General features: G+C 45.2%; 1 protein-coding gene across 1 annotated transcript in view; it reads right to left on the reverse strand.

Moving 5' to 3' along the window:
- Positions 1 to 14,450, reverse strand: part of EFR3B (EFR3 homolog B) — a 385,565-nt gene extending 371,115 nt beyond the window's left edge. Inside the window, exon 1 of the mRNA XM_077489234.1 lies at positions 14,032 to 14,450. Within this exon, the coding sequence (XP_077345360.1) occupies positions 14,032 to 14,071 (40 nt within the window). The 5' untranslated portion in view covers positions 14,072 to 14,450. The remainder of the gene's footprint in view (positions 1 to 14,031) is intronic.
- Positions 14,451 to 23,353: the final 8,903 nt, after the last annotated feature.

A 23,353-nucleotide genomic window follows, 5' to 3' on the forward strand; every position in this document is an offset into this window, starting at 1 on the left:
TAGGAGATCCTCGTCCTAACCATCCAACTTGAGACATCTGACATGGTGATTACAGCAGCAGGAAAAGGAATTTATGTCACACTGGGATTGTTTTGATTGGTCAAAGGACAAGTCAGACTGTCTCATAGTGGGAGCAAAATTGTACCCTGTTCATTCAAGTCGGGACGAAGTAGGATCGATGTCACAGGGCAAAGTAGGATGACAGTCGTACAACAGTCGGGTCATACCAGTGTGAACCTGTTGTTCCATCAGAATCTGTGACCCATCAGATTAGGTAACGGAAGTGACATTCTGTCAGCCGAATACTTACTGCACATGCACAGGTTTTCCAATCTGACAGAACACCTGCAGTCATAAGATGCCAGCGGACATCTTACTACACCCAGCTATGTCTTAATTTTCACGGTCATTTGACCAATAAAGTGAGCGTATATATAAATGAACATGGTATATTCAGATTTGTCTTGCTGTTTTCATGTTAGATTTTCAAAACGTAAAGGTTTAGCACTGACTAGTGCGGGGTGTACCAACATGGCCTCCACCACCTTCCTACTGCTGGCGTCCAGCTTCTTTCAAATTTTAACATTAAAAACAGCATCACAAATGTCAATATACTAGATTTATTCATATCCACTCAGTTTATTGCTAAAATGACTGTGAAATTCAAGACTGCGGCTGCTCTGTCAGATCGGCAAACCTGCTACGCATGTGCAGTGAGTATTCAGCTGACGGAATGCCACTTACGTTACCTAATCTGATTGGTTGCTGATTCTGACCGAACACCGGCCTAAAACCTGGAAGCTGGTTGTTATGCAGCGCTGCACCAGATTCTGCATGTTCCGGTTTTAGTAAATCTCAACCATAGTATGGTGACCAGTCATCCCTGGTTTCCAGGGACATTCCCTGGACTGAAGACACTGTCCCCGCACCAATTCCGTCCCCGGTTCCGTTCCCGGATTGGATTTGAACAGGGGCCGGGCAATTTCAACGACAGTGAGCGCAGACTAGTTTAGGGGGTACATTTTTTCCATTATCTATGCCCCTTTCTGATGATCATGTGCTGGTCAGAGCAGAGGGACTATTTCTTCAGTTTCGGTTGCATACCCATTCCACTCCCGGTTGCACGTTCTTCTGCCTTTGACCAAGTCCCAGCCAGCAACCTGCCTATTTCCTTGCCTTCGCCAGCGGAGTGGTCTTCCTCTGCTCCCCACCCAGTAGTAGATGGGGACCGTAGAGTGAGACTTGAGAGGCTGTGAGGTGAGCGGATGGCAGCGACGGCGACAGGCAGAGAGCGGCATCTGAGCTCAGCTGACAGTGTCCAGCAGCAGGAACAGAGGGGAAACGAATCCGATTGTGGGGCTGCCAGTGCCTTAAAGGCTTCAACACAGGTGTGCATTGAGGAGTATCTGTGAATAGACTGCATTGCACTGTGTCTGTCTCTCTGGCATAATGGATGGTATCAGAACTCACAGGCAGCAGGCACTCTAGCATGGCTCTGGTTGGCAGTGCACTCTCACAGTGTGTCACATAATATGGCTGCTGGGTGCTGATTTGGTTAACTTATTGGTCATAAGTTAACCAAATCAGCACCCAGCAGCCATGTTCTGTGACACACTGTGACAGAGCCAGTCAGAGCCATGATAGAGTGTCTGTTGCCTGCGTGTTATCATAATGCTGATGATCTTAATCAGTTGCCGACCGCTTCATAGCAGGTTTACTGCTACAGGGCGGTCGCGCTGCGCAGGATCATGTATATATACGTGATCCTGTATTTCTGGGTATCGGAGCCGATCAAGCCGGTCCAGCGGACTCAATGTTTGCTGGTACCCACTGATCATTTTGTACACAGGTAGAACGGCAGTCTGCCTTATGTAAACAAGGCAGATCGCTGTGTTGTCAGTATGGAAGACATTGATCCTGTGTTCTTGCATAGCAGGGACAGGTATCTATGGCTTCCCTTAGAGCCCTTTCACACTGGGGCGCTTTGCAGGCCCTGCAACGCTAAAAATAGCACCTGCAAAAATGCCCTGAAAGAGCCGCTCCTGTCTCTCCAATGTGAAAGCCCCGAGGGCTTTCACACTGGAGCGATGCGCAGGCAGGACTTTAAAAAACTCCTGCTAGCAGCATCTTTGGAGCGGTGAAGGAGTGGTGTATACACCGCTCCTTCACATTGAAATCAATGGGGTAGCGTGGCTATACCGCCGGCATAGCGCTGCTGCAGCAGTGCTTTGCGGTGGTTTTAACCCTTTTGCGGGTGGTTTTTAACTCTTTCTCGGCCGCTAGTGGGGGTAAAAGCGCCCTGCTAGTGGCCGAATAGCACCGCAAAATTTACGCTAAAGTGCTGCTAAAAATAGCGGTGCTTTACCGCTGACGCACCCACCGCCCCAGTGTGAAAGGGGCCTTGGTAAAAGAACCTCCCCCACAGTGAGAAAACACTTGTTAGGCACATATTTAACCCTTTGATTGCCCTAGCAGTTAACCCCATCCCAGCCAGTGTCATTAGTACAGTGAAAGTGCATATTTTCAGCACTGATCACTGTGTATTAGTGTCACTGGTTCCCACAAAGTGTCACTTAGTTTCCGATTTGTCCGCCACAATATCACAGTCCCACTATAAGACGCTGATTGCCGCCATTACTAGTAAAAAAAAATAAAAAATATGTCCCCCAGATTTCATCTTAAAAATCTGGTCACCTTACACCATAAGCCTTCTACAATAATGTCCTGAAGACTGAACAATCAAAGATAGATTTTTATTTTTTTTGGTCACAGTAAAAGTAGTCATGCTTGCTGTAAACCAAAGACAGCATTTCAGGAGAAGAACCTTCTACCAGCATGGTGATGGAAATGTGGTTTGGGGTGGCTTTTGCTGCTTCAGGGCATGAGCGGCTCACAGTCATTGTGTCAATTATACAGTCTCCATCATATCAAAGTGTGCTTTGATAATATGCCTCCTGACCAAAGTTTAATTTATTTCAGGTACTTGTATAGCGACGTCAATTTACGCAGCGCTTTACATATACATTGTACATTCACATCAGTCTCTACCCTCAAGCAGCTTACAACCTAAGGTCCCTAACACACATTCATATAGATATACTAAGGCCATTTTAGACAGGATCTGATTAACCTACCAGCATGTCTTTAGAGTGTGGGAGGAAACCGGAGTACCCGGAGGAAACCCACGCAGGCACAGGGAGAACATGCAAACTCCAGGCAGATGGTGTTGTGGTCGGGAGATAATCCGGAAATGGGTCTTTTGACATGATAATGATTCTAAGCAAACTAGCAAATCTACAAAGGAATGGTTAAAAAAGAAATAAACAGCCCACTGGGTTGAACGAAAAGAAAAAAAATGACTTAATTCCAACACCAATACAATCGATGTGGATGGAAGAATCCTCCCCGTTGAGCCTTTGTTTTCTGACAGTAGGGAGGCTTCCCCAATGTCAGAATACAGCTGATCAGTGCTGCCGGCTTTAGCAGTCGAGAAAATCTGACAGCGTGGTTTTACAGAAGTCGATCGGTAGATTGACATCTGTACAACCGCCCTGCCCATTCATGGATCGAAATTTCAGCCAGTCCCTGCTGAACTGGTCAAATAGCGATCCATGTATGGATGACTTTAGAGGATTATGGACTGCCCCGGATGTGTATTTAGGTTTTGTGCTGCCCTTGACCTGACTAAACTCGTGACCCTCTAATTTAAATATGACCCACCCCTTCCTGTCAAGGCCACACCCCTTGCTGTTTAAGACCCGCCCTGAAATTCTCAGGTAGGGACACTAGTTCTGAGGGCCTGGGGGCAATGGATTCCCTTAATTTGCACAGATTTCCTCTCACTTCCTGTTTGACTATGGGGCAGGAAATGAAGGGAAATCTGTGCAATGGGATAGGGATGGTAAAAAATAAACTTCCCATATTTCATCCAAAATGAAAAAAAAAAAAGTATTGCCTATAGTCCTACTTTAAGCACAAATTTCTGATCATTTTATGGAGAGGACTAAGAAGATATACCCACGCCAATGGTGCAGCAGAAAACATATAGCACAGTGAGGAAGGTTTGTGGTCCAGGATGATAGGACAGTCAAAATTAGAAGCGCCACCCCCCCCCCCCTCCCACAGTTGCGGAATGCCGGCCGCCTGCATACTGGAAGCAGGGCAGCCGTTTTATGGGGGCGCTAATTTGCCTCTCAGCCCAGTCCTCTCAGCCCAGTCTGCCCCATAAGACTGACGCTACACTAACTGGGACTCTGTCTGTGCTGCCCCCCTGCAAAGTGCTGCCCTAGGCCTGGGCCTTGTCGGCCTAGGCCAGGATACAGTATTGGCCTGCCCTAGTCAAAGCCCTGATTTCTTTCCCAAAGACCTTTTGTAGAGGGATTTTGAAACAGACAGTTCATGCAAGAAAAACCCACAAATATCTTGCAATAGAAGGAATTTTGCATGTAGGATGGGACAACATTTTCGGAGACCAGTGGGAAGTTCTAAAAAAATGCCTACAAAGAGTAATTTCTGCTACATGGAGCAATACCAGCTTTTGGTGCCAAGGGTGTATCTACACATTTCCACAATACACCATTATACCTATGAATATTTTTGTTTGTATGTTTAAGCCCTTGTACACACGGTCAGAGTTTCCGACAACCAAATCCGTCGGAGTAATTCCGACGGATTAATTCCGGAAGAGGTCCGGAAGTGATGTTGCATACACACGGTTGGACTAAGTTGTCGGAAAATCCGATTGTACATAATGTGATGATGTTATTTCATTACGACAGGACTACGTTCAGGCTAGTAGCCAATAGCTTTGGTCTAGGAATTTGATCTGAGCATGCGTGGCACTTTGTCCGTCGGAGTAGGCTACACATGATCGGAGTATGTCCGATAGGAGCATTTTGTTGGAAAATTTTACCGGCAAGTTGGAAAACTTGGTCCGTCGGATATTCCGACGGAAACAGTCCGATGCAGACCACACACAGTCAGAATATCCGTCAAAACGGTCCGATAGGACACATTCCGTTGGAATCTCCGACCGTGTGTACAAGGTCTAAGATCTAACATTTGCCTGTTCAAATAGGTTGAAAAAGTCAACATTTTCCATTGGGATGTACTTACTTTTTCACACAACTGTAAATGTGAGCATGGCAAAGGCAAATGTTCAGAGCGGCAAACTATTACAAAAGATTGATTGGTGAGATATTCTTCTTGACGTAGCTGATACAGATATGTAGGAAAAGAGCCTGTGACTGTAATAATTTTAATAATGCCCACTATTATGTCATAAGTGATATTCAGAATTCCCCTCTACCCAGGATAATGACACAACGAGACAACGGGACATCCTCCTTGAAATCATTACACGCCCTTTGAGCTGGCAACAGCTATAGGTTGAAGCCAGTGACTTTGTTCAAAGAAATTTAAAGAGTCCACCCACAGCAGAAACAATGGTTCCAACACTTGGCTCCAGGATTTAGCCTGGATTTGTGGGACGCCATGATTTCAATGAAGTCTCGGGACGGTCCCGTCCATTCTGGGATGGTTGAGAGGTATGTAGTTATTGGGTATGCCTAAGAAATATGTACCCCCTTTTCTGCTTTAATGACCTGCCATGGGCATCACAATGGAAAGGCACATTCTGTGCTGGACTTTTTCTTAGCTTAAATACAATAGGAATGAGACTCCATAGTGTGCAAGAACATGGTTCAGAGACTGTGCATGTGGAAATCCCCAAGCAAAACTATGTAGCCAACAGGTGAATCAACACGTCAGTGTCCATACATCCCTGTCTGTGCTCCCATCAGGGAGATTCATACTCTCTATTTGGCCTGGTGATCGTTATCACCGAAAGAGAAAGAAAATGCCACATTTTGGGTTGTCGCCAGAACAGGAATAGAGGGGAAATCTACCGATGGTGACACTCGTGACGGCAGGGTATTTCCTCACTTTGGAGGGATTTCCTCTCACTTCCTGTTGTGGCTTTGGGACAGGAAATGAAGGGAAATCTCCTCAAAGGGACACAGATGCTACAAATAATCTGAGAGGGGTTTTCCCACCCAATAGGAAAAAAACTTCCTTCAGTTCCACTTTAAAATATCCCCCAAGAAAACAAAAATACATTATTGAAACAAATATGTATCTGAGTTGCCTTTTTGTGCAACCAGCTCTGAGCTTTATGTAGCTCACCCACAGAGCACAGCTGTGTTGGTGACCTCACTTTGACCACTGTAGTTAAAGAGGGATTCCACTCAAAAAAAAAATATTAAAAGCCAGCAGCTATAAATACTACAGCTGCTGACTTTTAATAAATGGACACTCACCTGTCCCGGGTTCCAGCGATGCCGGCAGCCGAGGCCGATCGATTGCTCGGCTCTCGGCTGCTGCCGCCACCATTCTAGGTGAGGGAATCAGGAAGTGAAGTGAATCAGCTTCACTTCCCGGTTCCCTACTGCGCATGCGCGAGTCGTGCAGCGCAATAGGAAATCTCCGCGCTGTCACTGGGACCCGTGTGTGTCCCAGCAGACAGCGCCGCAGGGCAGGAAATGGCGTAGACTCCCACGGGAGTCTATGCCCGGAAGTGGGTGTAAATACCTGTCTTTGACAGGTATCTCCACCCCCCCTCCCCCCTGAAAGGTGCCAATTGTGACAACGGAGGGGGGGAGGGATCCGATCAGCAGAGGTTCCACTTTAGGGTGGAACCCCGCTTTAAGCATTACATTTTGGTCACCTCCCTGCACCTAGTCTGTGATTGGACAGTGTTGGAGTAGCAGCAGACTGTTAAAGTGGATGTAAAGGCAGACTTTTTTTTATATCTTAATGCATTCTATACATTAAAGTGATTGTTATTTAAAAAAAGAAAAAAAGAAAAAAAAGCCTTTACCAATATATACATACAGTAGATCAACTGTGCAGCTAGTTTTGCACAGAGTGGCCCCCCGAACATCCTCTTCTGGGTTCCCCGGGCGGCTCTCACGGCTCCTCCCCATATAAGATAATCCCCTAGGAGAAGCACTCTCCCGGGGGGGCGGTCGAGTCCAGCATTTGCATCCACAGACACAAATGCAGGACTCGGCCCCCCCCCCCCCCCGAGTCATTGGATTTGATTGACAGAAGCGGGAGTCAATGGATGCACTGCTATCAATCCATCCAATCAAGAGACGAGACCCCATGGAGAGAGGGCAGTGCGTCTCCGCTAAAGACACAAAGGGGCTCAGGTAAGTAAAATGGGGGGGGGGGGGGGGGCTGGGGGGCCGCTGACTGCCAGAAGTTTTTTTTTTACCATAGGATGCATTAAGGTGAAAAAACATGAGGGTTTACAACCCCTTTAACCACTTGCCGACCGCCGCACGACGATATACGTCGGCAGAATGGCACGGGCAGGCATATGGGCGTATATATAAGTCCCTGCCTGCCCGCGGGTGGGGGGCCCGATCGGGCCCCCCCCCCCGGTGCCTGCGGCGGTCGGTATTCGTTCGGGAGCGATCCGGGATGAGGGGGCGGCCATTCATTCATGGCCACCCCCTCGCGATCGCTCCCGACTAATGGAAATGCTCCGTGACATCACTTCCTCTCCTGTAATGTAAACACAGGCAGAGGAAGTGATGTAATCTCTCCTCCGTGTCGGTATTTTTCGTTCCGGCACCGAGGAGAGAGGATCGGTGAGTTGCACCAACACGACACTACACAGTAGAACATGCCAGGCACACTCACACCCCCCCTTCACCCCCCGATCACCCCCCAATTACCCCTGCCCCCCCAGTCACAGTGACACCAATTGCATTTTTTTTTTTTTGCATTGGTGTCATTTGTGACTGTAATAACTGTTAGGGCAGTTAGGGTTAGCCCCCTTTAGTTCTAATGTACCCCCCTAACTCCCCCAATAAAGGTTTAACCCCGTGATCACCCCCGGTCGCCAGTGTCACTAAGGCTGGGTTCACATTGCAGCGGTTTATGAGAACGGATGTGATTCGCACCGCACTGCAGTGCAAATCACATCCGATCTCTGTGCGATTCGAGTTCAGCCATACAGATAGTATGGCTGAATTCGTGTCGCACCCGCCGCACCCGCCGCAAACTCGCACGGGACCCTTTTTTTGGCACGGGCAGGCATATGGGCGTATATATAAGTCCCTGCCTGCCCGCGGGTGGGGGGCCCGATCGGGCCCCCCCCCCGGTGCCTGCGGCGGTCGGCATTCCTTCGAGAGCGATCCGGGATGAGGGGGCGGCCATTCATTCATGGCCACCCCCTCGTGATCGCTCTCGACTAATGGAAATCCTCCGTGACATCACTTCCTCTCCTGTAATGTAAACACAGGAGAGGAAGTGATGTATTCTCTCCTCTGTGTCGGTATTTTTCGTTCCGGCACCGAGGAGAGAGGATCGGTGAGTTGCACCAACACACCACACATACAGTAGAACATGCCAGGCACACTCACACCCCCCCTTTACCCCCCGATCACCCCCCCAATTACCCCTGCCCCCCCAGTCACAGTGACACCAATTGCTTTTTTTTTTTTTTTTGCATTGGTGTCATTTGTGACTGTAATAACTGTTAGGGCAGTTAGGGTTAGCCCCCTTTAGTTCTAAGGTACCCCCCTAACCCCCCCAATAAAGGTTTAACCCCGTGATCACCCCCGGTCGCCAGTGTCACTAAGGCTGGGTTCACATTGCAGCGGTTTGAGAATGGATGTGATTTGCACCGCACTGCAGTGCAAATCACATCCGATCTCTGTGCGATTCGAGTTCAGCCATACAGATAGTATGGCTGAATTCGTGTCGCACCCGCCGCACCCGCCGCAAACTCGCACGGGACCCTTTTTTTGGTCCGCAGCAGAATCGGATCGCATGGGTGTTCACACCATGCGATCCGAGTTTGCAGATCGCACTGCGATATGCGAACTGATCTGGGGGTGTCATTAACATTTCACTGACACTCCCAGCAGTTCGCATAGGGCAGTGTGAACTGCCGCCGGGAGGCATGCGATGCAGGAACCCGCCGCGGATTCGTGGCGTTCCCGCATCGCTCCAGTGTGAACCCAGCCTAATAAGCGATTGTTTTTCTGATCGCTGTATTAGTGTCACAGGTGACGCTAGTTAGGCAGGTAGGTATTTAGGTTCGCCGCAGCTTTTTATAGCGCCAGGGACCCCCATATACTACCGCATAAAGCCCCCTGATTGCCCCCTAGTTAACCCTTTCACCAGTGATCACCATATAACTGTTACAGGTGACGCTGGTTGGTTAGTTATTTTTTTTATAGTTTCAGGGCACCCGCCATTTATTACCTAGTCTCACTAGTGTACCCCTAAATTTAGGGGTGTCTACTTTCCAAAATGGGGTCATTTGGGGGGGGTTGTGCCATCTTGGCATTTTATGGCCTTCAAAACTGTAACGCCCTTAGAAATCCTGAAGGCGGTGCTTGGTTTTCGGGGCCCCGTACGCGGCTAGGCTCCCAAAAAGTCCCACATATGTGGTATTCCCGTACTCAGGAGAAGCAGCAGAATTTATTTTGGGGTGTCATTTCACATATGCCCATGGCATGCGTGAGCAATATATCATTTAGTGACAACTTTGTGAAAAAAAAAAAAAAAAAAAAAGTTTGTAATTTTCCCGCAACTTGTGGCAAAATATAAAATATTCCATGGACTCAACATGCCTCTCAGCAAATAGCTTGGGGTGTCTACTTTCTAAAATGGGGTCATTTGTGGGGGTTTTGTGCCATCTTGGCATTTTATGGCCTTCAAAACTGTAATAGGTAGTGAGGAGTGAAGTCAAATATTTACGCCCTTAGAAAACCTGAAGGCGGTTCTTGGTTTTCGGGGCCCCGTACGTGGCTAGGCTCCCAAAAAGTCCCACATATGTGGTATCCCCGTACTCAGGAGAAGCAGCAGAATTTATTTTGGGGTGTCATTTCACATATGCCCATAGCATGTGTGAGCAATATATCATTTAGTGACAACTTTGTGTAAAAAAAAAAATATTTTTTTGTCATTATTCAATCGATTGAGGCAAAAAAAAAAAAATATTCGATGGGCTCAACATGCCACTTATCAATTTCCTTAGGGGGTCTACTTTCCAAAATGGGGTCATTTGGGGGGGTTTTGTACTGCCCTGCCATTTTAGCACCTCAAGAACTGAGATAGGCAGTCGTAAACTAAAAGCTGCGTAAATTCCAGAAAACGTACCTTAGTTTGTAGATGTGACAACTTTTGCGCAAACCAATAAATATACAGTTATTGACTTTTTTTTTACCAAAGACATGTGGCTGAATACATTTTGGCCTAAATGTATGACTAAAATTGAATTTATTGGGTTTTTCTAATAACAAAAAGTAGAAAATATCATTTTTTTTCAAAATTTGCGGTCTTTTTCCATTTATATCGCAAAAAATAAAAATCGCAGAGGCAATCAAATACCATCAAAAGAAAGCTCTATTTGTGGGAAGAAAAGGACGCAAATTTTGTTTGGGTACAACATTGCATGACCGCGCAATTACCAGTTAAAGCAGCGCAGTGCCAAATTGTAAAAAGACCTCTGGTCATTTACCAGCAAAATGGTCCGGTCTGAAAGTGGTTAAGATAATAGCCTTCTGTGTGTAGCAGCCCTCCTCAGCCCCCCTAGCGATGTGCGCGAGTGCCTCAGCCATCCAGGACTCTCTCTCCTCATTGGTTGAGACAAAGCAGCGGGGCCATTGGCGCCTGCAGCTGTCAAAGTCAGTTAGCCAATCAGGAGAGAGAGGGAGCAGGTCCGAACCACGGCTCCATGTCTGAATGGACACACAGAGCTGTGGCTTGGCATAGCAAGCTGCTTGCTGTGGGGGCACTCAACAGAAGGGAGGGGCCAGGAGCACCGAAGAGGGACCCGAGAAGAGGAGGATCTGGGCTGCTCTGTGCAAAAGTATAACATGCATGATATTTTTAATGGAAAAAAAACGAGACTTTAGTATCACTTTAAGCTAATCTCTGAGCTCACTCTGCTCTCTCCTCCTGTCAGCATGTCCCTTGCCAGCACATCTGACCTGAGTTTTAAAGCTTCCATTACTACTGAGCAGAGCAGTTGGTAAGAAGATTCTAATAAATAACTGCAAGCTTTTTATACCCATCCAGACTACAGTATTAAGATTGAAAATACGTAAATAAATAAATAAATCAACATTTTCTTAAATAAATTTGAATTAAAGCTGTACTCCGGGATAAGCAAATATTGCCTAAATACAATGGTCATGTGTATTCTTCCTTGAATCTTGGCGTGCTTTGTGTATTTCTCCCAGATTTGTGCACTAATCAAGTGTGAGACCTTTCTGTAATAAAGGTCGCTCACTGCTGTTCTCTCTACCTGTGCAGGGTGACTGGTCTTACCCACCCCTTCCTGCAGTTGTCTGTAGTAAGTGGAGCCTGCTGGCCCCTCCCACAGTGCTGCTCTCTCTCTCTCCTTGTGCAGGTGTTTTGTCACATTCAGCGACCCATCACATTTTGCATTTCTGCAGGTAGCCTGTAGGGGGGTGGAGCCTGCTGGCCCCTCCCACAGCGCTGCTCTCTCTCTCCTTGTGCAGGTGTTTTGTCACATTCGGCGACCCATCACATTTTGCATTTCTGCAGGTAGCTGTAGGGGGGTGGAGCCTGCTGGCCCCTCACATAGCGCTGCTCTCTCTCTCTCTCCTTGTGCAGGTGTTTCGTCACATTCGGCGATAGGGTTGCCACCTGTCCAGGATTCACCCAGACAGTTCAGGTTTTGAATCATCTGTCCGGGTTTCAGTCCATCTGAAACCCGGACACATTATTCAGACCAGGCTGTGGCTCCCCAAGTAACCCAGATAGTCATACATAAATCTGTTGCCGCTGCGGGCAGCTGTTTGAGATCAGGTTCGGTATCACTGCAGGGTGGGTTGATGATGTCAGCAAGAGCAATTTGGCCTCACCCACTGGTGCCCTCTGTGCGCTACATTTCTACTCTCCTTGGGGCACCCAAATATATCTCAGGCCTTTTATAATCCTATAGTGTTTAATGAAAAAAGAAAAAAATATTGCCCTGTGCCGCAAGTGTTCGGGTTTGGCTTGAAGAAAAGGTGGCAACCCTATTCGGCGACCCATCCCATTTTGCATTTCTGCAGGTAGCCTGTAGGGGGGTGGGGCCTGCTGGGCTCCACCCACAGCCCTGCTCTCTGCACAGGCTATGTACAGCCCATTCATGACATCACTGCTACTTTTACAAGGCAATAACTAGGTTTTCAAAGGCATTCAGTGATGTTTTCTCTATTTTGGCTATTAAAGACTATATTTACCGTGGCTGGAGTTTAGCTTTAATACATTTAGTTGCCATCTTAAAGCGGTAGTAAACTGCTGGGTGATTTTTTTTATTTTTTTCCTGACCTAAAAGGTAATGTCATAATGTGCTAGCATGCTTCGCATACTAACACATTATGTGAAACTTACCAGAAAACAAAGCCCTTCCATCTTCCCCCGGTCTTAATTCTGGGTCCGTAGACTCCGTCTGTGTGACTAGCCGGAGCCATGATGGTGAAGATATTTGCCAGCATACAATGGAATGACACAAATAGCGTCCAAACGGGTGATTTATTGCATGTAGTACTTCATATTCCCATCGCACTCGTTCCTGGAGGCGCTCTCGGATTTGGGTGCTGCAGCAACAACCAGCTGGATACTGGTTCAAGTCACAGTGAAGATATTTGCCAGCACACCATGGAACGACACAAATAGCGTCCAATCGGGTGATTTATTGCATGATCACAACACAAGGATAGTGCAACGTTTCAGAGCCGCGCAGGACCCCTTCGTCAGGCATGTGATGACGTCAGCCGCGATGACGTCACTCCCACGCATGTTTACTGGGGGCGCCGTTTACTGCACAGAACTCTGAAGGGATGGCTCAGGTGGACGTTCCTTCAGAACGCACGCGCCAGTGATGTCTTCGGCTGCATATACGGCGCACGGTTAGGAGATGTTTATAGTACCTATCGGTAAGCCTTGCTATAGGCTTACCTATGGGTTAAAGTCAGAGATGGGAGTTTACTCCCACTTTAATTCTATATCTCACTGTCCGGTTCCACTCATAAGCCCACGTACACACGGTCAGAGATTTTGCCAACCAAATCCGTCGGATTTTGCCCGTCGGATTTAGTCCGATGTATTGTGTCCGAAACTGTTGCATACACACGTTCGGGCCAAGTTGGCGAAAAATCCGATCTTTCAGAACGTGATGACGTAATTTCGTTACGATGGGACTACAATCAGGCTAGTAACCCATAGCTTTGATGTAGGAATTTGATCTGAGCATGCGTGGCACTTGGTCCGATGAAAATGCTCTACACATGATTGGATTAGGTCCGTCCGGCCCAGTTGGTCGGGAAATATTTCCAACATGTTGGAAAATTGGGTCGGACGGAGATTCGGACGGAATCAGTCCGATGCATACCACACACAGTCGGATTATCTGACGACGCGGTCCGATAAGACTCATTTCGACAGATTCTCCGACCGTGTGTACAAGGGCTAAGTGTGGTCCTATTCTTATTACTATATGTCAGCCTTGAAAGCAAGATGGTGTTCCGGTGAAGAACAGAGATGGAAGCTCAGAAGATACCATGTAAATGTTACATTTATACCTATAATGTACGAGGGTCTATCAGATTTTTAGTAAACGCCTATTCCACCCAAATCGGGATATGTTCAAATTCAATCACTAAAATGTCAGCTTTAACCCCTTCCTGCCCAGCACCTTCATCCATCCTCAACTGGGCTACTACGCCTGATGGCCCGGAAGGTGTGCCTGATCATGTGACGACTGGCTGTCACAGTGGTCACATGATCTGGAGCTGGTCTCATCAGCTTCTGGACCATTACTAGACCCCGGGGGGGTCACTGTGCTGGCTACATATGCGTTACGTGGGCGGCAACAGGTTAACATATTGATGCAATTTAAACAAAAGTCACGCTAAATACGCATCTTATAATGAAACAATTCCTGGGTCGGGTGTAGATAAGGCAGCACAGAAAGCACCTTTTTCGAAACGTTCTTACCTGAACAGACGTGGTGGTCAAACAACGACATGCAGTCCATGGTGCCGGGATAGAGGACTGTCCTTGACACTTTCAAGTCGCTCGACCTTAGATGCCAGGTGACTCCTTCACACACTACCCCCCCAGCCGGCGTTGCGTTCCTCTCTGGCGCTCTTCAATCACATTGCAACGATTGGCGGTGATTCTGTGTCCTACAACCATACCCTTCTTCAATCAGCTCTTCTGTTGTCTCCCTTTTCGACGTCCTCGGTGTTTTGGTTTCATCTCATCTTCAGCATCTTCATTTCCCCTCTTCTAACAACGGATGACATTTCCTGGATTAATCCTACAGCTGAGCAGAAGAATAAAATGAGGCTAGGTATACAAGTGTGGTCTCCCAGCCCCCCCCTAGACTCTCCTTCCACCAACACTGCTCATGCAACGACTGTAGTATACCATCCCCCCACTATTCACAAGCTCACAGCCGGGCCAGTTTGGGATGAATGGACTAAAGATCCTATTGGCTGGCATTATTCCTGCTCTGTGATTGGCCGCACCACCATAACATTATAGTAACATGATGCCGAATTGCTGCAGGGACAGGTTGGTGCTTCATCTGTGAACGTGCCATTTGCACGTTTATCAATTTTATGCGATTGATCGCGTGTGATGAATCAATAAATGTAATATATGCAAATGTCAGTGTAGATATATATATATATATATATATATATATATATATACGATTCAGAGCCCATTCAGACCTTGGCGCCCTTGTACGTTGCAATAATGCACATGCATTATTGAGTGTATTTTTTTTTTATAACATACATTGCATTAAATCAGGCCATTCAAAAGAATGATCTTGTAACACACAAAGGGGGGACATTTACTAAAACTGGTGCACACAGAATCTGGTGCAGCTCTGCATAGAAACCAATCAGCTTCCAGGTTTTATCCCTTTCATGAGTAAGCCTATTTTTGACATTTGGTGTTTACAAGTTAAAATCCATATTTTTTGCTAAAAAATTACTTAGAATCCCAAAATATTATATATATATATATATATATATATATATATATATATATATATATATATATATATATATATATATATAGTAATAGATAGTTATCCTCGTGCCAAAATGGTTCAAAGAATTGGTTATAAAACTATGGTTGCAGCAAAAACACCAATAGGAGCATAAAACCCTCCCCTAAATAGGTAATATATAGTGTATAAGTGGTGTTGCGCTCCACAAAACTAAAATAAATAAATCAATGCTGGTAAACTAAATCTATGTAAAGCTATTGGAACCGTGTTCCTTTAAATCTACGCACTCTAAAAAAATATAAAATATAAATAACTCAAACTAAAGTGCATACAGTAATAATCCTAATGAGATAAAGTATATAAATATATGTAAATAAAATCAATAATTGCAAAGCTCCCAACTATAAAGTGCATATAGTGAGTGCGATTACACTAAATAACATCAAAATATCTCAAAAAATAAATATAAATATATAGAAAATATTTGAATCAAACTTCCAAATATAAAGTGCATATAGTGAGTGTGATTGCACTAAATCGCATCAAAAAGTCCATACAGTGCAACAAGTGTGAGTGTGATTGCACTAAATCGCATCAAAAAGTCCATACAGTGCAACAAGTGTGAGTGTGATTGCACTAAATCGCATCAAAAAGTCCATACAGTGCAACAAGTGAAAAATGGTTTTTGAACCAGTTGAAGAAAGTCCAGAAAAAGGAAAAAAATTAATTAATAAAATATTTCTTATATTGAAAATACATGCAATACGTGAGTTCACACTGTGCAGCAACAAAAAATGGACTTGTGAAAAAATAAAACATCAATAAGTGATTCCACCGGTGATCTTTGTGTATCTTCAAAGCCAGGTGCTTCCACACTGAGTGCAATGGCTACCTTACCTCCCTGCTGTAAGGTAAACAGCAAAACAATCTCCCACTTCCAGCAAATAGTGATGCTATCAATTAGTATAGGAACTGCAGATCATCTCTCTTAGGTTCTCAGCCATACACCACAGACCAATTCCATATAGGGGACAGAAAAGGGGGACTCCAATAGTGAAGTATGTAAACACAAGCTTTAATATATAAAGGACTTGGTCCTAGGTACTCACATTTAAATAAAACAATCACAGGCTACGCGTATCGTCACTAGTCATGTGACTTCATCAGGGATCCCTGATGAAGTCACATGACTAGTGACGATACGCGTAGGATTGGATGAGGAGGATACCGGAAGTGACGTCCGGGGTACGAGCGCTGAGTCCGTTCGTTTTTACGCTGTACATCTATTGCCTGTGATTGTTTTATTATTATTTATTATTATTATTATTATATTATTTATTATTATTATTATATATATATGTATTTTTTTTTTTTTTAGCAGAGAATCTAGAGAATAAAATGGCGATTGTTGCAATATTTTATGTCACTGGGTATTTGTGCAGTAGTGTTTTAAACGCAACTTTTTTGGAAAAGGGACACTTTCATGAATTAAAAAAAAATGAAACAGTATAGTTAGCCCAATTTTTTTGTATAATGTGAAAGATGATTTTACGGTGAGTAAATAGATACCAAACATGTCACGCTTTATAATTGCACACACACTCGTGGAATGGCGACAAACTACGGTACCTAAAAATCTCCATAGGCGACGCTTTCAATTTTTTTTTTACGGTTACCAGGTTAGCGTTACAGAGGAGGTCTAGTGCTAGAATTATTGCTCTTGCTCTGACGATCGCGGCGATACCTCACATGTGTGATTTTAAGATCGTTTACATATGCAGCCGCGACTTCCGTATGCGTTTTCTTTGCTGCGCAAGCTCGCGGCGACGGGGGTGCTTTAAAAAAAAATCTTATTTATGTTAAAATTAATAGATTGTTTTTTAAAAAAAAATTACAAATTTTGATCCCTTTTATTGCTGTCACACGGAATGTAAACATCCCTTGTGACAGTAATAGGTGGTGACAGGTACTCTTTATGGAGGGATCGGGGGGTCTAAAAGACCTCCAATGCCTCCTTTACACTTCAAAGTATTCAGATCGCCTTCTTTGGGGACTCTGAATACTGTATATTTTTTTAAAACCGGCGCCATTGGCAGCCGAGTAAACGGGAAGTGACGTCATGACGTCGCTTCCGTGTTTACAATTAGGAGACTGGAATGATGCCAGTCTGTCCCTAGCCGCCAGAAGCGGCGGATTGTTGGGAGCCCCGGTAAGAGCAGCAGGAGGGGCGGACGTCCGGGATAACAGCCGAGCGGCTTTTAACCGCATCGGTTGTTATCGCTGGAAAGCCGATCGCCCGCTCTAAAAAACAGTACCGGGATGATGCCTGCAACTGCAGGCATCATCCCGGTGTAACCCCCGAAAGCCGAGCACGCACATCTGCGTACGCTCGGCGGCAAGGGGTTATTGTCTAAGTTTAGGCCTCATGCACACTGGACGTTTTTTTATGTTTTTACAGCAGCTGTTTTTGGCTGTAGACGTTTTTTTCTACAGTCATTAAACTCTCCATCATGTTATGCTACCGTGTTTCCCCGAAAGTAAGACAGTGTCTTACTTTCTTTTTATCCCCAAAAGCCCCACTATGTCTTACTTTCGGGGTATGTCTTATATTGGAAAAAAATTGTCGAATTTTTTGTTTTAACCATAAAATTAACATCCTATGCCTGGCACCCCCCCCCCCCCCCACCTTAAAATGTAAAAACACCTCACTACAAGTCCCAGCAAGCAAGGCTGCACTGCATTACAGAGGACTACAATTCCCAGAATGCAAGGCTGCACTATGGAGGACTACAAGTCCAAGCATACAAAGCTGCTATGCTCAGCAGAGGAGAACTGTAAGCCCACACAGCCCGGTATGTTGGGACTTGTAGTCCTCCTCAGATGCATCTTGCGGTTACATACCGGTAATACCGTAAGAGTTGCAGAGAATCTCTTCACACCCCCCCTCCCCCTCCCCCTCCTTGGTCTCTCTCTGTATCAGCACTGACCTGTACCGGGAGGACACAGAGCCAGTGACACCTGTCGTCAGTGATCCGGGACCTGGCGCAATAATCCCCTTCTCTGTGGTTGCGTCGCGCCGTTCTGATCAGTCTCGGGCAGCAGCTGTCACTCACAGCCGAGCAGAGTGAAGCCACCTCCCCATCCTCTTGTATGGCTACACAGTGCTGTGTATGGAGGAGGAGGAGGAGGGGGAGGCGGCTTCAGTGAAGCCGCCTCCCCCTCCTTCTCCTTTATGGACAGCACTGTGTAGCCATACAAGAGGAGGGGGAGGCGGCTTCACTCTGCTCGGCTGTGAGTAACAGCTGCTGCCCGAGACTGATCAGAACGGCGCTGTCTCTTCAGTCGGAGGGGGAGGGCGCTGGCCTGGCACCCCCCCCAGGGTGTGGCACCCTGTGCGGCCTGCACCCCCCGTCCCACTCTTAGTACGCCACTGGAGGCAGCAATACCCCCGTGTTTCCCCGAAAGTAAGACATACGTCTTACTTTCGGGGTACGGCTTATATTAGCCGACCCCTCTGAAACTCCCGATACGTCTTACAATCGGGGGTGTCTTACTTTCGGGGAAACACGGTATGTGTCCATGCACACATAGGCTGTTATCACCAGTTTTGGGTAGTGGCATTTTTGAGCAATAAAAAAATAAATAAAAAATGGTGAATTCTGAGGCCGCGTACACACGGGCGGACTGTTCGTCCAACTTTGTCCGCTGAACAGTGTTTGGGCGGACAGTCCGCTCGTGTGTGGGCTTTCAGCGGACAGTTTCAGCGGACAGTTGGACGGACAAGGTTTTTCGGAAATTCCGTAAAACTGTCCGCTGAAACCTTGTTTCAGCGAACAGTCCGCTCGTGTGTAGGCTTGTTCGTCAAACAAAGTTGCGCGCATGCTCAGAAAGGATTTACACGCCGAAAGCTATAATGCAGTGTATAGGACGTTGTGTTTTTCGTCCCGTCGTACGTGCCGTTCACGTCATCGCGCACGGTTTCAGCAAACTGTTCGTCCGTCGTGTGTGGCCATGTCCGTCCATGCTAAGTTTGAGCGGACTGTTTGCCGAAACTGTTGGACGGACAAAGTTGGGCGAACAGTCCGCGCGTGTGTACGCGGCCTTAGAGACGTTTTTCAGCTGTAAAAACTCTCTAACGGCGATAAACGTCGATAAACGCTGAAAAACGTCGCTCACCAGCATTTTTTAAAGTTTTTGATCCATTGAAAAAAAAAGAAATAATACAAATAATAATAATAAAAAAAAAATGCTAAAGCGCTAAAGCGGAAAAATGCTAATAAACACTAAAAACCGCTATTGCAAAAACGTTGAAAAAAGTTGAAAAATTCACTGCAAAGCTACTGACATGTTTATAACGTTATTTTAATGGGGGCGGGGGGGACTTTATATGAAATGCACCACTCAGGGTAGGCTGAGATATTAGTTATGGTACATGTAATGTTCTGTAGTGGCAAAAATGGGCATAGGGCAGTATTTAATAAAATAAATTTAATTAAATAGATAATATGGTACATAATAGATAAAACATGATACATGCAATATATTAATTAGATCAATGGTACAAAAATATAAATTAAAATAAAACATAATTAGTACATTGTCTCATGATCAACAGATATCATACAATATTTCATAGCCCACGTACACACGGTCGGAGATTTTGGCAACTAAATCCGTCGGATTTTGCCCGTCGGACTTAGTCCGACGGATTGTGTCTTAAACTGTTGCATACACACGGTCGGGCCAAGTTGGCAAAAAATCCGATCTTTCAGAACGTGATGACGTAATTTCGTTACGATGGGACTACATTCAGGCTAGTAGCCAATAGCTTCTGATGTAGGAATTTGATCTGAGCATGCGTGGCACTTGGTCCGATGAAAATGCTCTACACATGATCGGATTAGGTCCGTCCGGCCCAGTTGGTCGGGAAATATTTCCAACATGTTGGAAAATTGGGTCGGACGGAGATTCGGACGGAATCAGTCCGATGCATACCACACACAGTCAGATTATCTGACGACACGGTCCGATAAGACTCATTTCGACAGATTCTCCGACCGTGTGTACAAGGGCTAAGTCAGAATTAATACCATGATAGAAAAATATCTCATATAACAAAGATAACTGTCAGCAATATGCCCATAATAGACACACACATAATAAACATAATATAATAAAAAATAAATAAAAAATATCTCAGCCTTTTAATAGAACCCATGGTATAATATATGGATAATGTGACATAGCAGCAAATATAACAGCTCAACGCGTTTCGTGGATTTTTATCCACTCATCAGGAGCAGCTGATTGGGAATATCTGTAATGGGTTATATACAGGTAATTAGTAAAAAAACAATTCATATAGGGAGAGAGGGAACAACGTCTGTATTCCTAACACTCTTACCTAAAGATTGTATGATATACTGGTAGAATCAGATACATAATGAGAAACAAATGAATTTTTTGATCAGGTATATCGGGGGGTAGTAGACCAGACGTCCACCCCGGGAGCTGAGGTTCCGACGAAAAAACGGCAGCAGGATAAGCCAACGGGAGAAAAAGAATAGGAGAAGTGCCCGACCGAGATGTCCCTTCCAGCAATGTGATATACGATGTTGTGTCATAAAGGTGTACTGTACCAAGGATATATATATATATAAGTATAGTATAGCATAGTGTAAGCACTTGAGTATTATAAGTGAGGACTGAAAGAGGGTGAAATAAAACGTAGGAACGAGAAAAGAAAAAGAAAAAGAAAGAAAAATGGAATTACATAGGTGGTAAGGTGCATGTGGAATGTGAAATAAAAATGAGAAAGAAAGAGAAGAAAAGTGAAAAACTTGTTTTTCACTTACTTGTTTTAACTTACTAGGGATGGAGACCTAGGTACATTAGGTTCAAGGTCTCATACAAAGTCCCAACAAATTCGCTTTTTTTCAACGTTATTTTAATGTCCAGCGTGCGTGAGGCCTAATTGAACAAGCTGAAGTTACAAGCTGATTGGTTACTATGCACTGCTGCAGCAGATTCTGTGTGTACCATTTTTAGTAAAGATCCCCCACAGATGTCCAAAAAAAAGGGGCATGCACCATTTTCAGGAAAGCAGAGCAACAAAACGTACAGCAGTGAGTTAGCGGGTATTGTGGTGCCATGCAACGCATGTGCGTCGGAGCTGCATTGCCTTTAACCACTTAAGGACCAGAAGGATTTACCCCCTTAATGATCAGGTCATTTTGTGCAATACGGCACTGCGTCGTTTTAACTGACAATTTTTTCCCCACAAATAGAGCTTTCTTTTGGTGGTATTTGATTACCTCAGCGGTTTTTATTTTTTGCGCTAGAAACAAAAAAAGTGTAAATTTGGAAAAAGAAATATATATATATTTTTTTTACTTTTTGTTATAATAAATATCCAAAAACAAAAAAATAATTTCAATTTCTTCCTCAGTTTAGGCCAATATATATGCTTCTACATATTTTAAGATTACATTTTTATTTATTTTTTAAATCGCAATAAGCGTATATTGATTTGTTTGGGCAAAAGTTATACCTTCTATAAAATAGGTGATAGATTTATGGCATTTTTTATTGTTAATTTTTTTTTTTTACTTGTAATGGTGGTGATCAGCGGAATCTGCAACATTGCGGCGGGCAGATTGGACACTTTTTTGGGACAATTGACATTTATATAGCAATCAGAGCTAAAAAATAGCCACCGATTACTGTATAAATTTCACTGCCAGGGAAGGGGTTAACACTAGGGGGCAATCAAGGGGTTAAATGTGTTCCCTAGGAGATGTTTCTAACTGTGGGGAGAATGTACTAACAGGGAGTAGAAAGAGATTGCTGTTCCTGATAACTAGGAACAGCCGATCTCTCTCTACTTCTCTGACAGAACGGGGATCTGTCTGTTTACAGAACTCCTACTTCTCTGACAGAACCCGATTCTGGCTCTCTGAGGAGTGATCGCGGGTCGCTGACGGACATTGCAGTGGATGGCCACGCGCATCGGCTCCGGCAGCGTGTGCATACCCCCAAAAGCTCTTAAAGTGGCTGACGTACACCTACGGCGATTCGTGTAGCCGTGCCAACCTGCCGCAGTATAATGATGGTGGCTGGTCGGCAAGCGGTTAAAGGGGATGACACCACAACACAAAAATTCACCTTAACGTGTGTTCGTGAGCCTTGCATTACTGTGCATGTTACAGCATGTGATTTAAAGTGGTTGTAAAGGCACAGGGTTTTTCACCTTCATGCATTCTATGCATGAAGGTAAAAAGCCTTCTGTGTGCAGCAGCCCCCCCCCCCCCCCCCAATACTTAGCTGAACCCTCTCATTCCAGGGATGTCCACGAAAGTCTTGCCTCTCCAGGAACTCATGATTGGCTTTTGGCAGCATCACAGTCATTGAGCCAATCAGGAGACAGAGGGGGCAGGGCCAAGCCACATTTCTGCGTGCGAATGGAGCTGCTTGCTGTGGGGGCACCCGGGAGGAGGGAGGAGCCAGGAGCGCTGTTGTGGAACCCCAGAAGAGGAGGATCTAGGCTGCTCTGTACAAAACTACTGCATGTCGCTGATAAGTATAACTTGTTTATTATATTTAAGGAAAAAAAAAAAAAACAAGGCTTTAATATCGCTTTAAAGGATAAGTTCACCTTTCCAAAAAAATAAAAAAATGCACATATTTTTGCAGAAAACAAAGTGTATTTATAAAAAATTTTCCTGCAGAAGTCTGTAAAAAATTGCACATGTGATCAATGGATCAGTGGTGCAATGTCAGGCTTCTGCAGACAAGCCCTGCAGCTTATTGCCTGTACCTTCATACAGGCTGGCTATATGAAAGCTGCAGGGCTTGTGAATGAACTACGGGAGCACTCAACAGCATCATCACAGTTCATTCAGAACTATAAGCCGTCAGCCGGCGGTGGTTGACAGTACTTGTAGTTCATTCATTCACAATGTCCTGTGAATGAATGACATGGCTGTGTGTGGGCGCAGGAAGATTCCCCGCCCGCTGTCACACTGGGAGGGGAGCGGGGGAAATGGCGGCAGGAGCTGGAACATGTCACATATTCCATTCCAGAAAAGAAACAACGCTTATATGGATTCCCAGTAAGGAGGTGAGGTCTGGGTGCCTGGGCTCAGAGTGTCTCCCACTCACTCACACCAAAGCAATAACAAAGGTGAACAGTCCAACACATCCAAATGCGATAGTCTTTATTTGATACAGAATAAAAGAGCTCACGTGTTTCGGCCAAATGCCTTAGTCATAGCCAATATACGGTTGGAAAAT

Source organism: Lithobates pipiens, unplaced genomic scaffold, assembly GCF_037356315.1.
Source record: "Lithobates pipiens isolate NorthernLeopardFrog02 unplaced genomic scaffold, aLitPip1_a1.2 Scaffold_18, whole genome shotgun sequence".
NCBI lineage: Eukaryota > Metazoa > Chordata > Amphibia > Anura > Ranidae > Lithobates > Lithobates pipiens.